This window comes from Carettochelys insculpta, chromosome 1 (assembly GCF_033958435.1).
Source record: "Carettochelys insculpta isolate YL-2023 chromosome 1, ASM3395843v1, whole genome shotgun sequence".
Classification (NCBI taxonomy): domain Eukaryota; kingdom Metazoa; phylum Chordata; order Testudines; family Carettochelyidae; genus Carettochelys; species Carettochelys insculpta.
This window is the reverse complement of record NC_134137.1, coordinates 337,426,901-337,442,304: the sequence shown is the minus strand read 5'-3', so window position 1 is coordinate 337,442,304 and position 15,404 is coordinate 337,426,901. Positions and strand designations below refer to the sequence as shown.

The following is a 15,404-nucleotide window of genomic DNA, read 5'->3' as shown; positions in this document are numbered from 1 at the left end:
GTCTTATCTGCAAACTTTGCCACCTCACAGTTTACCCCTTTCTCCAAGGACACAGGAGTGAGAAACAAAACAAAAAAAACCTCACTGATGTGATCCCTTGCTGCATGAGGGCCAAGGCTACGGTGGGATAGAGAGAGAGTGTGCAGGAGCGGGCTGGGAATTGGCTGGGGCAGGGCAAGGAATGGGGGGGAGGAGGGAGGGTGCAGGAGTGGGCTGCGGGGGGTGGGTGGTGAGGGGGTTCTTGCTTGGGCAGGGATACAGGAGCCCAGCTGGAGATGTGGGTCTAGGTGAGAGGAAGGGTGTAGGAAGATTTAGGTGTGGGGTCTGAAAGGGGGGAGGGGGAAGGCAGAATCTTTAGAACTTGAGAGGTTGGCATGTCCAGTCCCCTGCCCTCACAATCCCTGACAGATGTCTCAGTAACCTGCTCTTACATATCTCCAATGATGGAGATTCCACAATCTCCCTAGGGAATTTATTAAAATGTTGAACTGCTCTGACAGTTAAGAAGTTTTTCCTAATGTCCAACCTGAACCCCCCTTGCTGCAGTTTAAGGCCATTGCTTCGTGTCTTATCCTAAGGAGCTAAGAAGAAGAATTTTTCTCCCTCCTCCTTGTAACGCTCCTTTAGGTACTTCTAAACTGTTATGTTCCCTTTCAGTCTTCTCTTTCCTATACTAAAGTCCAGTTCTTTCAGTCTTCCCTCATAGCACGTGTTCTTTAGACCTTTAATCATTCCTGTTGCTCTTCTCTGGACCTTCTCCACTTTCTCCACATCTTTCTTGAAATATAGTGCCCAGAACTGAACACAGTACTCCAAGTGAGGCCTGGTTAGTGCAGGGTAGAACAGAAGAATGAAGTCTCGTCTCTTGGTCACAACGCTTCTGTTAATGCATCCCAGAATCGTTTTTGTGATTTTTTTTTTGCAATTGCATTACACTGACTCCTATTACGCTTTGTGGTCCCCTATGATCCCCTAGATCCCTTTCTGCAATACTGCTTGCTAGACAGTTGCTTCCCATTTTGTATGAGTGAAAATGATTATTCCTTCCTAAGTGGATGGCTTTGCATTTGTCCTTACTAAACATCATCCTATTTACTCAGACCATGTCTCCAGTTTTGTCCAGATCATTTTGAATTATGACCCTATCCACCAAAGCAGTTGCAACCCCTTCCAGCTTGATATCATCTGCATATTTACTAAGTGTACTCTCTATGCTAATATCTAAATCGTTGATGATGCAAACATTGAATAGAACTTTTTTCCAAAACAGTCCGCTGTGGAACCCCTCTTGTTATGCTCTTCCAGTATGATTGTGAACTGTTAACTGCTCTGAGAACACTTACCCAGCTAGTTATGCACCCACCTTGTAGTAGTGGAGAGGGATAGTTGTGTGGTTTGAGTAGTGCCCTTGTAAACTCAAGAGCTGAGAGTTCAGTCCTTGAGGAGGCCATTTTAGAGGTCTGAGTCAAATAGGGTTTTTGTTTGTTTTTGTTTTGTTTAAAAAAAAAAAAGTCAGGGATGGTGCTTGGCTCTGCCAAGAAGGCAGGGGACTGGACTCTGACCTTTCAAGGTCCCTTCCAGTTTTATGTGATATGTATGTCTCCATGTAGCCCCATCTAAGTTAAACTTGCCTGGTGTATTGATCAGATCATGTGAGACTATCAAATGCCTTACTAAAGTCTAGATATATCCCATCCAGTGCTTCTCTCTTCTCCATAAGATTTGTTATCCTATCAAAGAAAGCTATCAGATTGGTTTGGCATGATTTGCTCTTTACCAATCCAAGCTGGCTGTTACCTATCACTGTATTTTCTTCCTGATGTTGGTAGATAAATTCCTTAATTACTTACTTCATTATTTTTCCTGGGGCAGAAGTTAAACTGACTGGTTTGTAGTTTCCTGGGTTGCTGTTGTTATTCTTTTTATAGATGGACACTATATTTCCCCTTTTCCAATCTTCTGGAATATCTCTCGACTTCTAGGACTTTTCAAAGACGATAACTAAAAGCTCAGGTACGTCCTGTATCAGCTCATTGAGTAGTCTAGGATGCATTTCATCAGGCCCTGGTGACTTCCAGACATCTATCTTTTTCTAAGTAATTTTTAACTTATTCTGTTTTCATTTTCTCCTCTAAACCTACCTCCTTTCCACAAGCATTCACCATATTGAGTAGTTCTGCATCAGGCTTCTTGGGTGAAGACTGAAACAAAAGACATTAAGCCCTCTGCCATTTCCAAGTTTCCTGATACTGTTTCTCCCTCCTCAGTGAGCAGTGGACCTACCTGTCCTTGGTCTTCATCTTCCTTCCAATATACTTCATGTTACCCTTTATGTCCTTAGCTATCTTGAGCTAATTTTGTTCCTTTACCTTTCTAATCTGGCTCCCACATCTGAGGAAGTGGGTCTTTGCCCACGAAAGCTTATGCTCCAAAACATCTGTCAGTCTAAGTGCCACAGGACTTCTTGCACTTTTTATATGACCTACCTTTTAGTTTTTGATATCATGCAGGATATCCTAGTTAAGCCAAGGCCATCTTTTCTTGCACTCTCTCTCTTTCCTGCACATGGGAATAACTTGCTTTTTGGCCCTTAATAACAGCTCTTTGAAAAATTGACAGATCTCTTCAGTTGTTTTTCATCTTAGTCTTGAAGGATGCGGGAGGTAGGTGGGGAGCCTGGGCAGGCAGGGTAAGGTTGAGGATGGGATGGCTGGGATGGAGAGGGTGCAGATCTGGGTGATGGGGAGCCACTTTCTTTTGTAGCACCCCTGGATGCACATGGCTCTGTGCCCCCTGCTGCTTGCTCTCAGGTACTGCCTTCCGCTGCTCTTAGGAAGCCTCTGTCCAGGCCGTTCCTGCTCTTCCAAGCTGGGAGAACAGCAGTGACCAACAGAAGACCCCTGGTCTGCTTTCTGCCGCCCAGCCCCTGGCCTTGGCAGAGCCCACAGCCTATATCCAGGCCACAGCTTGCTTGATCTGGCCCTCAGGGCTTTGCGCTCTTCACCCTGCCGTGGGCTGGATTCTGTGGAGGAGAGCCCCAAGTCTGAGGGTCCATATCTGGACTGCAGGCTGGGTGTTCCTCATCCCTGGCTTATCTTTGAAAGGAACATCCAAGGTTTTATGTATAGTTTTCTTTAATAAGGATTAGTTCCATGAGAGAACACTGGGTTTTCTTCTTATGCTTCCAAGGTCAGCAGGAGAAGAGCTCCTGACTACACATATTTTAGGAAAATGATAAGAATAGGACTTCCTTTCTGCAAAACTTTGGAAAACCTTAAGGAACAAGGAGAAATCCATGGGAAGCCTTAAGGAACAAGGAGAAATCCATGGGATGCCTCTCCTGTTCGTGCTGCTCTTCAAGCCTTTCCTTCGTCTGTTCCTGTAGGCCACTTTATGCCTTTGAAATAACATTTTCTCCATGTAGAGTTAGAATCAACATTGAGGTGACTTGTACCTTCCAGCAGGGTCAATTGGGTGTGGGGGAGATTAGATGCATTATATCTTGGAGGTAGCACAGCAAATTATCAGACAGAAGTAAGGTTGTAAGTAGTTGTTACTATTTTTCAAGATCTTTCAAGAACATCCATGGGTGAGAGAGAACTGGGGTGGCTTGGTTTGTTCTTTAAATGAAGAAAATTGACCATTTTTAGGCATGTGTACCTTACCCTTCCTCGCTCACAAACTCATCAGCTCTACCTTTTCTCTTCCGTATTGACACACTAATAAAGAAATGCGCAGAATCTTATATAACTGAAATGTTTCAATTAATAAGTTTTTCAGTAAGCAATTATTATTCAGTGGAGTCCATGGCTATGTTAACCTTACAGCGATCTGTTGACAGAAGTTGTCAGAAGATAGCTTGACACACAACTTCTGTCAACAATTTGTGGTCACACACAAAAGCGGATTGTTTGTTGACCTGCTCTAACAGAGCAGCCAGACTGCCTGGCCATGCTCTCTCTGATACAGCCAGCCGGAAGCACAGTAGACAGGTGTGTCCAGGGTCCCAGAAGCCCTGTCTGTTGACAGAAGGCCCCCATCAGAGGCATTCTGCCTCCTGGGGGAATGGCAGAACATTGCTGACAGAAGTGCTGCATTCTGTCAGTTTACTGTTTGACAGAACCCATTTGTAATGTGGATGCTTGATGAGTTTTGTCAACAAAACTCTCTAGTGTAGACGTAGCCTAAGAAACTATAATTCCTTACCCTTTATTCTACAGTGATTGGGCATAGTGTGCCCTTTATGAATAACTTCATAATCTTTAGAAAAAAGAACTTACACCAGAAATTTTGAAGTAGCATTAAAATAATTAATGCAAAGATTCTTCCTCGAGTGTCTCCGTGGGTGCTCCACGATAGGTGTCGGGCTCGCCCTGGCGCCGCAGATCGGCTCTTTCCAGCAGTTTCTGCCGGACGGCGCATGCGCTGGCGCGTGCCACTCCCCTGCGCACTCCCGGCCACGTGCGCGATCCGGTCCCCACCAGTTCCTTCTTAACCGCCATCAGCTGCAGACGGAATCTGCTCAGGCTGCAGTCAGTCGGCGTATTTAGAGTTTTTCAGAGTTTTAGAGTTTTCTTTCAGAGTTCTTAGTTAAATTGTCTGTTTTCTTTATTGCGAAAAAAAAATAATATATATATATATATATATATATATATATAGTAGAAAGTCTTAGTAACGAGAGGAGGAGCGGAGGCACCCCGGGGACATGAAGGCCAGTAGGCCTCCTGCTGTGGCAGGCTGGAGTCCATGAGAGGGGAACAGGCACAGAGAAGGTGCTAAGTACGCTATTAACAGCTCAAAGACTCACTGCAGTATCCTCTTCAGGATTCAAGAAGTGTGAGTCATGCCGCAAAGCTATGCTGGCCTCCGATGGGCACAGTCAATGTATCAGATGCCTGGGGGAATCACACGTCACCCAGAAATGCTCCTTCTGTGCAAAGCTCACGGCCAGAGCCAGAAAGGATAGAGAAATGCAGCTGAAAATGCTGCTGTTTGATAAGGCCCTCCAGCCAGACGTGCCAGAGAGGCCTCAACCGGAGGGACCCACAGGGCTCCTTAAAAGGAAGGCGGTGTCCCTCACCCCCCGGTGCAGAAATGGAGGAAGCTCTCTCCAGCCCGATCCCTGCCAGCGGTCACAGCGAGCGGGACAGGCGTAGCACACAGCCCCCAGCCACAGTCACAAGCAAGCGGCAGCGCGGCAGCGCATGTGGCAGAGGCTGAGCCTCCGATGACTAAACAGCTGGCCCGCGCATTCAGAGCGGCGGCCAGGCAAGCGCCGCAACCGGCAGCACCGCCGCAAGCGGCACAGACCCCCGCAGCACCAACAGTGCAGGGCCAACAGTCACGTAGCCTGCAGGCACTAGAGGAGACCACCCGCGCGGCACCGCAGATGAGCGTGCCATGCGCGGCACCGACAGCAGGGCCAAGATCCCTGGCACGGGGAGGGGCGGAGCCAACCCCGCAGGGGAGGGGAAAGGCAGCAGCGAAAACCCGGCACCACAGCCCTTCTCTGGACAGGGCTGCAGGGCTGCTCTCAACAAGTCCTCCCCTTATGCTGCGTACACCAACCAGGAGACATGGGTCTCCCCCAGCCTACCCAGAGCCTCCTTCCCCGTTCCTCCAACCAGCATCACCATGGCTCGGGCCACCTTCGCCTTTTCTGGGATTTGACCCTCTGGAGTACGACCACAAACCAGTTTCACCATTGTCTCAATCATCCAGACGATCTCGCTCCCCCAGACATCGGGGGTATGCACCTCGAGAGTGGTCCAGGTCTCCATCCCAGGAACCATGCCCGTGCTGCCACAGTCGTCCTTATCACGCTGGGCATAGACACCACAGGCATACACCCAGGGGCAGGTCCCCCTCGACCACCCAGTACCCCCGCGGGCACTCACGGACAGGGATGGAAACACAGCTGTCTCAAGGGGAGCTGATTTTGGAACCCCAAGATTTTCCCTCGCAAGCCTCTAGTGAGAGGGTGTACCACCAGCAGCAGGACCCTGAGAGTTCAAGGGAGGTCTGCCCTAGTGGTTCCTCCTTGTCCTCCCCCAACGAGGCTACGGTCCCCAGTGATGTTGCCCTCCCGGACGACCTCAAACAGTTTCAGGAGCTGTTTAAAAGGGTGGCTTTCACGCAAGGCATCCAAACAGCAGAGGTGCAGGAGAAGCACCACAAGCTTCTCAAAAACCTGAGGCTTCCGGCCTCGTCCAAAATCGCTATCCCACTCGACGAAGCAATCATGGAGTCTGCTATTACCATATGGCAGACCCTGGCTTCTGCTCCACCTATAAACAAGAGGGCGGATAAGAAATACTTCGTCCCGGTGAAGGGCATGGAGTTTCTGTTTAGTCACCCACAACCAAATTCTCTGGTGGTAGAATCGTCTCAGCAGAGATCAAAGACTTCCCAGTACAAAGCTGGGGGAACGGATAGGGATGCCAAGAAGCTAGAGCTATTCGGCAGAAAGGTATACTCCTCCTCCACCCTGCTGCTGAGAGTGGCTAATTATGCAGCACATCTAGCGAACCACAATTTCGACAATTACTCCAGGCTTACTTCTCTCATGGATTCGCTCCCAGAAGATAAGAAGCTGGTGCTGAAGGCCATCGTGCAAGAGGGCTATGCAGCTTCAAGGACGGGAGTCCAGATCGCCCTGGACGTAGCGGACACGGCGGCACGCTCAGTGGCTACAGCAGTGGTCATGTGCAGGGAATCCTGGCTCCAGACATCGGGTATCCCGAGGGATCTGCAGGCAAAAATTGTCGATCTCCCTTTCGACACGCAGAAGTTGTTTGCAGAGTCAACTGATTCGGTCGTTCATTCCAGTAAAGACTCAAGAGCCACACTCAGAACACTGGGTATTTATACCCCTCCATACAGAAGGAAAAAGTATTACCCTCAACAAAGGCAATACCCGTACCAACCTCAGCGTGCTCAGTACCAAAGGGGCTACGACCAAGGGCGGCATCAACAGCAACAGTATAGAACTCCTAGGCGACGTTCCCAACAAGGCCGTGTATCCTCGGGGCAGGCCCAAAGGCAACAAGTTTGACGGACAGGTCGAGGGCTGCACTATTACTACCATCGCGCAATGTCATCCACAATTAATGTTCCATCATCGCCTTCGACCGTTCCACTCACAATGGCAAAAGATCACCACAGACAAGCGGGTACTAGAGATCATAGCCACGGGTTACGTGATCCCCTTTCAGTCGCTCCCACCGCCAAGACCTCCGCCCAGGCCTCATCTCAGGGATGTCGCACACGAGGCGAAACTCAAGCACGAGGTGGACCACCTGATGCTTATAGGGGCGGTCGAAAGAGTGCCGGAGCGACTTCAGGGGAAAGGGTTTTATTCACGATACTTCCTCACAGAGAAGAAAGCAGGAGGCTGGAGGCCCATCTTAGATCTTCGAGGCCTCAACCAGTACTTGCGCAAACAATGCTTTCGGATGATCACAGTTGCCTGTATACTCACGGCACTGGATGATGGAGATTGGTTTGCAGCCCTCAACTTACAGGGTGCGTATTTTCATATAACGATCCACCCGGCTCACAGATGTTTTCTGCGGTTTATGGTCGGCAAAGAACATTTCCAATACAAAGTTCTGCCGTTCAGCCTCTCCTCGGCCCCCAGAGTCTTTACCAAGACCCTGGCAGTGGTGTCAGCATACCTGCACAGACAGGGGGTATTTATATTCCCATATCTGGACGACTGCCTACTGAAAGGGACCTCGAAGGCGGAGGTACTACGCATGATACGTGTAACAGCAAACACGTTTTCTTCGCTGGGCCTGGTCATCAACCTTGCGAAGCCAAAGATCGACCCCACACAGGACATAGAGTTCATAGGGGCATGCATAAATTCTACCACAGCAAGGGTTTATCTACCCGACGCTCGCTTTCGCACCATCAGTTCCCTGGTACAAGTCATTACATACAGCCCCACGGTGCCGGTTTTAACGTGCTTGCAGCTGCTCGGCCACCTGGCAGCGGCAACGTTCGTGGTACAGAACGCCAGATTGCATATGCGCAACCTACAACATTGGCTGGCGAACGTTTACAAGCCGGCATCCCATACCGTCCGCAGGGTGGTGTTGCCCACGACAGAGATGCGCAGATCCCTGCAATGGTGGGTAAACCCCAAGAACATGCTAACAGGGGTACCCTTTCACCAACCACAAATCTCTATTTTTCTCACCACTGATGCCTCCCACATAGGGTGGGGAGCACATATTGGCGAAAAGGTGACGCAAGGACTGTGGTCACCTACGGAATAGTCACTGCATATAAATATACTGGAGCTCAGAGCAGTGTTCAACGCCTGCAAACACTTTCAAGACCACATACAAGGCAAGGTAGTCGGGATCAATACAGACAATATCTCCACCATGTTTTATATAAATCGACAAGGCGGAGCTCGATCCCGTGCCTTATGTGCAGAAGCAGTCCGGCTGTGCAACTGGTGCCTCGCCAACAATATAACGTTGAAAGCCTCGTACTTACCAGGCTCTCTCAACATGAAGGCAGACCAGCTGAGCAGGCACTTCACACTCATACACGAGTGGCAGATCCGCTCCGATCTGCTACGACCGATTTTTCAGGCATGGGGGTTTCCCCAGTTAGACTTGTTTGCCACTCAGCACAACAAGAAGTGCCCCCAATACTGCTCCAGGGCAGGACTGGGGCGGGGGTCCCTGAGGGACGCGTTCGCGATTTCGTGGAAGGGCCTGCTGCTTTACCCGTTCCACCCCACGGTGCTCATCCACAAGGTCCTGCACAAAGCCAGGAGGGAGAGAGCCCGCATGATCCTAGTGGTCCCCACATGGGATCGACAGCAATGGTTCCCCTTGCTTCTGCGCATGTCGGATCGTCCACCGCTTCCCCTTTCGGTAGCGCCGGACCTGCTCACGCAGGCCCAGGGGTCCATAGTGCATCCACACCCCCGAGGCCTGCGCCTACAAGCATGGTTAATCCATGGCTCAGCTCCCTAGAAAGTACATGTACGGAGGGAGTACAACAAGTCCTGGAAAGTAGTCGAAGGATCTCCACCAGGAAGACCTACAAACAGAAATGGACTCGATTCACTGCATGGTGTTCCACCAAGCAGTTAGCTCCCCTTCAAGTGCCTATACCTGTCATACTAGAATACTTACTGGACCTCGAGAGGTGGGCTCTCCCTCTCCTCATTGAAGGTCCATCTCGCCGCTATATCGGCTTTTCGGCATGAAGAGGAAGGGCCCACGGTGTTTGCCCATCCTATTGTTACCAGGTTCCTGAAGGGGCTGGTAAACCTGTACCCCCCTCGGAAACTGCTTCCACCAACGTGGAGCTTGGACCTGGTGCTCAGCGCGCTAACGGGACCACCCTTTGAACCCTTAGCCACAGTTTCCCTCCGTCTCCTTACGGTAAAGACAACCTTCCTTCTTGCAATCACGTCAGCTCGCAGGGTGAGTGAGCTCGCAGCAGTTATGGCAACGCCACCCTGCATGGTATTCTCAAAGGAGGCGGTAACCTTACGGCTGCACCCAGCCTTTGTTCTGAAAGTTTCTTCAGAGTTCCATCTTAACGAACCTATAGTTTTACCCTCGTTTTACCCGAAGCCTCATAGCTCCAACAAGGAGGCACGCCTGCACCTCCTGGACGTGAGGAGGGCATTGGCCTTCTACATAGACAGGACTAAGTCCTTCCGGAAGACGGACAGACTCTTAGTCTCTCTCGCTCCCAGATCAAAAGGAGAGGGTCTCTCTTCACCAAGCGTCTCGAAGCACATTGTGTCCTGCATAAAGATGTGCTACGAACTTCGAAAGACTCCTTTACTGGCCCCGCCTAGGGCTCATTCCACCTGGGCGGTGGCAGCATCAACAGCCTTTTTCAAGGGCATCGCGCTAAAAGACATCTGCAGAGCGGCGACCTGGTCATCCTGTGACACCTTCGCCAAGCATTATGCCCTACACCGGGTATTACAAGAGGGTACCCGCCTCTCGACAGCGGTCCTTTCGGGGGCAAGCTGCACATAACCCGATTACCCACCTCCTTTCTTGGGGTACTGCTGGGTAGTCAGCTATCGTGGAGCACCCACGGGGACACTCGAGGAAGAAAGAGAAGTTACTCACCGTAGTAACGATGGTTCTTCGAGGTGTGTCCCCGTGGGTGCTCCACCACCCGCCCATCCTGCCTGCCTCGGATCTCTGTTTGTTTGGTGTGTTTTCAGGAGCATCCGAGGCGGTTGGTCAAGGAACTGGCGGGGACCGGATTGCGCACGTGGCCGGGAGCGCACAGGGGAGCGGCGCGTGCCGGCGCATGCGCAGTCCGGCAGAAACTGCTGGAAAGATCCGATCTGCAGCGCCGGGGCGAGCCCGACACCTATCGTGGAGCACCCACGGGGACACATCTCGAAGAACCATTGTTACTACGGTGAGTAACTTCTCTATTTGTTCAGGCAAACCTGCCCATAGGCCTGGATTGCTGTTCTAGCACTTGAGGTAAACACAGAAGTTGCTACAGTAAGAAAGCATGCTTTATGCATGACATGGCTTTTTACACCTTTTTGAAACTCCATTTTTATCCCATTTGTTTTTTTAGTTTTCTCAGCTCTATTAATATCTGAGATTGGAAATTTGCTTAAGCTACAATCTTTCTCCATAATTGAAAGGTTTTTTCAATGTTACACAAAAGGATTTGCTTTGGAATATTAAAGGTCTTCCTTTTAACTAAATCCATAGCATTGTGTTTTTTGTTTTTTTTTTTCCAAGGTGTCTGATGGCCAAGAGCCTGTGCCACCTCCACCAGCACCCACCTCAGGAATTGTGGGTGCATTAATGGAGGTTATGCAGAAAAGGAGCAAAGCCATTCATTCTTCAGGTAGGTTTGTGGTACCTTGTTAGTTTGTAGTCTAGGTGTTAACACACAGTAATAGAACGCAAAAGGTTAATTACATTTTTTTCCTGGTGACTATACTGAATTTTTAATGCACAGTGAAATGGAATACGCCAGACCTAGCCACTGGCTCATCTGAAATAATCTAGCATGCTTTGTCAGGCGGGGACCAGTGTTTTGTACTTTTCACTAATGCTGTATTGAACATTAGCAGTTAAGACTAGCAAATGCCTGTTGTAAAATCTTAGAATCCACAGAATGATTATTTTGGTCTTCTCAGTGTTTGATGCAATACCAAATTAGCAGACACTGCATACAGGAGTTGTTCATTCAGAAAAAATCCCTTTTTAATTGCCAGAGAGTTTTTCTAATTGAAGATGCATCTGTTAGACCTGTGACTATGCTCTTTGAATGTCATCTGCTGGCCAACCTACAAGTGACTATCATCACTTACGCTTGCCTGCTTTGTGGTAATTTTTAATGCTTGGGTCGGTGCAAAATAAATTTAGAGTAGTAGTGAAAAAACTAACTGAAAACTATCTTGCTATTGTGGCTACAGCTATTTTGCTATATCTCTTTATTTTCACCCTTGCTACTTTTTTCTCCCAACATTTTAATAGTATTAATAGCAGATCTTCTGTTGTTGCCTGCAGGTACTCTTACTTTGCTATCCACAGATCACTTTACAGTTTGGTTGTATCATTCAGTGGGAGAACATTTGGATTAGTTTGGTTCTGTGTGGGAACCTTTTAATCATGATGGTTTTTGTGTGTTTTTTTTTTTTAAACTTCAGCTAGTCAGAAATTATTTTAGAAATGTTAACAGTCCTGAACTATGTATAGTAGTAAACGAGTGCTGGAAGACTGATACATATTTCACCACTTAGGCAGAAATAGCTCCACACACGAGTACCTTATCTGTTTCTGAAGGGAAAAGAAACACCTTCAGTAGGAGTTTAAATTTGGAGAGGCAAACATCTTAACCGAGACTTTTTTTTCCTTTTTTGCATAAATAGCAAATACATTTTTAACTGTATATCTAAAAACAGTTGTTGGTTGTTCCCTGAAAAAGAAAACACCCAGAACTGAAACTGTTACCTAATGATATTGAGCAATTTAGGGTTGTGAATTTCATCTCTTGTGATGCTAGTAACTATACTTCAATTGTAATGCTACTGGATTGATTTCTAATGGAAGGGTAACATTTGTTATGCCAATTCTATGTAATCAGATCATTGTTGCTCTTTTTCTAGATGAAGATGAGGATGAAGATGATGAAGAAGACTTTGAGGATGATGATGAATGGGATGATTGATCAAAATATATTATATATATATATATATTTTTAAGGTGAATAAAATACTAAACACTACTTTCTCTCTGGATTCTGTAAAATTATCATGTAAATGTTCTACCAATTTGCTGTATATTTTTGTTGCCTTTTGCTTTTTTATTAATCTGTGCAATACCTCATTTAATCTGTAAAGGTTTGTCAAAATCCTCTGCAAAACTACTCCCTATTAATGTGTGCAAGTTTACATCTGGATGCTCAGTGTACGTGTGAATACTTTCCATTCCATCAATAAGGGAGTTTAAATATAATATGTGAGACTGACAAAAAACCTTAATGTAATTTAGTTGTAATGCAAGAAGGAAAACACTATTTTCATACCCTACTTTTCTGTATCTAAATTTTCTTATTAAAACCTAGTATAGTACTACATTCTTTATGTGATGCAGCTCTTAGTTTCTTTAGCCCCTTCATTTGGAATACAGTGCTATATGAATGGTGAGGCTGATTTATTGCACGGTTTTCAATACATTACAACATTGCATTTGTTCAAATCTTAGCAATAGGCTTTTCATAAACTACAAAAATACACAGCTAGTATTAATTAAAGTTAATAATCTTCCATTATACTGTTGCAATATTGTCTGCTATTGGATAGCAGTAATATCTGAAGGCTTTAATTAGGGAACTCTGCCTGAGATTAAACAAGATTGCTTTTACTATAGCAATGGTGAAGGCATCTTTGATGCAAATCAGTTTAGTCTGGTTGCCAGCTGTCTTTCAGAACGAGGAGGAGCCTAAATTGCTGGGGCTATGCTGTAATCTGGCTGTTGCTACAGTCATTTGATTTATTTTTAAAATCAATTTTATGTATTTTTGGGCTGAAGGGCTGCATTTAGTGCTTGCTTCAATAATGTTGGGTTTAAATTCATTTTAAAATGTGTAGGGCACTGGTATACTAATAAAGTAAACTTGCGTGATGTTACTTTACACTCTTCATGGGTTATGGTAATACAAAACACTGACACCAGTCCTACATTTAAAAAAAATTCAAAAGCATAGAAATCAGAATATACGCTTTAAATATGTACTGAACTTTATTATTGCAATAGTCTGCATATGATGGCTTTAAGACCGAGTTGTGATAAAGATCAAGAGCCCTATTCATAAGAATAGTGTTTGAGTGCATAATTGGAAAATAGGTTTCTCGTTTCACAGCTTTCACCTTTATATCAGATGTACTTAATAGTGAGGTAAAAATTGGAGGCTTTGCCTGTTAAAATACACTACTCTAAGATGGGTATTTAATATCTGCAGCACTAATTATTGTACTTGCAGTAAGATTTAGGTAAAAAAATCTTTTTAAAGAACCACGTTATCTCACTGGTACAGAATGTTTAGTTGAGTCAGTCATATTTGGAGTATAGTTAACACATAGTATCTTGAGTCTTTCTGACTATAGTCAAGATATCAAGTTAAATTTAAGTTATCTGGAGTTGTATTGACTGAAACCCAGTGTTTGCCTGATCTTGACAGGCTGGACCTGCATGATGTGGCTTGGGATTTCTAACCCAGTTATCTAGTCTCTAGTGATCAAGTACTTAATCAGGTTGAGAAGCAAACAATTGAAAAGGTTATGTTGCTGAAAACTGGTGTGAGAGGTAGTTAAATTATTCCGGTAATGCTAACTCTCTTCTGAGTGTAACTTAAGCATGTGACTTTCCAAGAGGTCTCATTTTCTTGCAGTAATATTGACTAGAAACACTTTTACTGGCTCTTGCTGTAATGGCTTGAGCATTGACTATGGATGAGGCCTGGGGAAACTACTGTGCAGTGGGTTTAAGAATGTGCATATGAAAATATTCTGTGGCTTTGATATACCATCTAGCATTGTTTCTCTCTATGAGCATTAATGGCATTTTAAAATTAAGTGGGGAAGCCCCAGATGCTCTCCTAATACCTTGCTTAAAAGGGATGTTTAACCCCCCTATAACTGGGATTTCTGTTCTTTAATACCTAATTAACAGTCAAAGAAATCTCTATTCCCTGTTTTGGGAGAGCTGGAAGTTAAACACTGTATACTTCGAATAACTGTTGATCCATGGATCACTTAGCAAAGAAGGCATTTGATTTCTGATTTTTCTGTACAAAAAATCCACTTTACTGCACAAAGCCTAAATTAACACTTGCTTTAAAATCTGTAAAGTTAAATCCAGGCATGAAGACTGCAGCTGCAGTGAAGCAAAAATAATGTCATGGCTGCATGTTACAGCACTCCACCATTTGCACCATGGGCAGAAGATAGTAAATCAATGCCATGAAACACTGTTGCTAAACATTGTAATGAAGGCCTCTCTGTGTACTCCAGTTAAGTGGCTGTGTTCAGATAGCCTTAGCGATTAACAAACTAGCATGAGGCTTTTAGTATCTCAACACTATGTGCATAGACAATATCAGCTAGCCCCACTTAATTGTGCGTATGGAATTCATAAGAACTTCTCAATCATTCAGTTTTCCAGCTATCAGATTGAAATTTTTAGTATGTGAATTTTTGAAATGTACAGTGAATAGGATGTTGCACTGGTGGCAATTCATCATTGAGCATAATAAAATTAATTTGACCCAAATAGTGTAAAACTGTGTAGTTTTTTTAAGTGCTAATGTGGCACAGCTTTTAAAGTAGTTCACCATGTTTATCACACACTTCGAAAATAATTTCAACCGCTGAGCCAAGGCTACAAAGCAGTAAGTAGTGGCCTCAAATCTGAATAGTTCTCATGTCTGGAAAGTTGGATTGTGCCACTGAATAAACACATTCTGTTATTCATCATAACATGCTGTCCTGCTGGCAAACGTGACAGCTGCTCAGCAGCTCTCCTGGAAACAAGTGCTGCTACAGGCAAGTGCAATAATGCACTAACACTTCAAGGTCAAACAAGTGTGGCCTGGTTAGTCAGCAATGCCAAATACTCACCAAAGGTTGGAGGCTTTTGTCACAACTACTGTATATACTTGGCACACTTCTAGATGCAAGTCGAACTTTGTACCTTTATATTGCAATATTTGAAGATCATTTCCTTACCCCCCGCCCCACCCCAAAAAAAAGTTTGGGGGGGGGAGTTATCTTTTAAACTGTTAATAGAAGGAAAAAAGGATTCAATATTTTCAGTCTTGCAACTTTCTCTACCATAATCTAAAATCTCCTTTCCTAAACTTGGAGCTCCAAATTATCT

General features: G+C 45.7%; 1 protein-coding gene across 3 annotated transcripts in view; it reads left to right on the top strand.

Annotated features, from left to right (window-relative positions):
- WASL (WASP like actin nucleation promoting factor) overlaps positions 1 to 14,817 on the top strand; it is an 83,753-nt gene extending 68,936 nt beyond the window's left edge. For all 3 annotated transcript variants that reach the window (XM_075015285.1, XM_075015269.1, XM_075015277.1), the window contains 2 exons: positions 10,758 to 10,866; positions 12,134 to 14,817. In XM_075015285.1, coding sequence (XP_074871386.1) covers positions 10,758 to 10,866; positions 12,134 to 12,195 — 171 coding nt within the window. In that variant the 3' untranslated portion in view covers positions 12,196 to 14,817. The remainder of the gene's footprint in view (positions 1 to 10,757; positions 10,867 to 12,133) is intronic.
- The last annotated feature ends 587 nt before the right edge of the window (positions 14,818 to 15,404 follow it).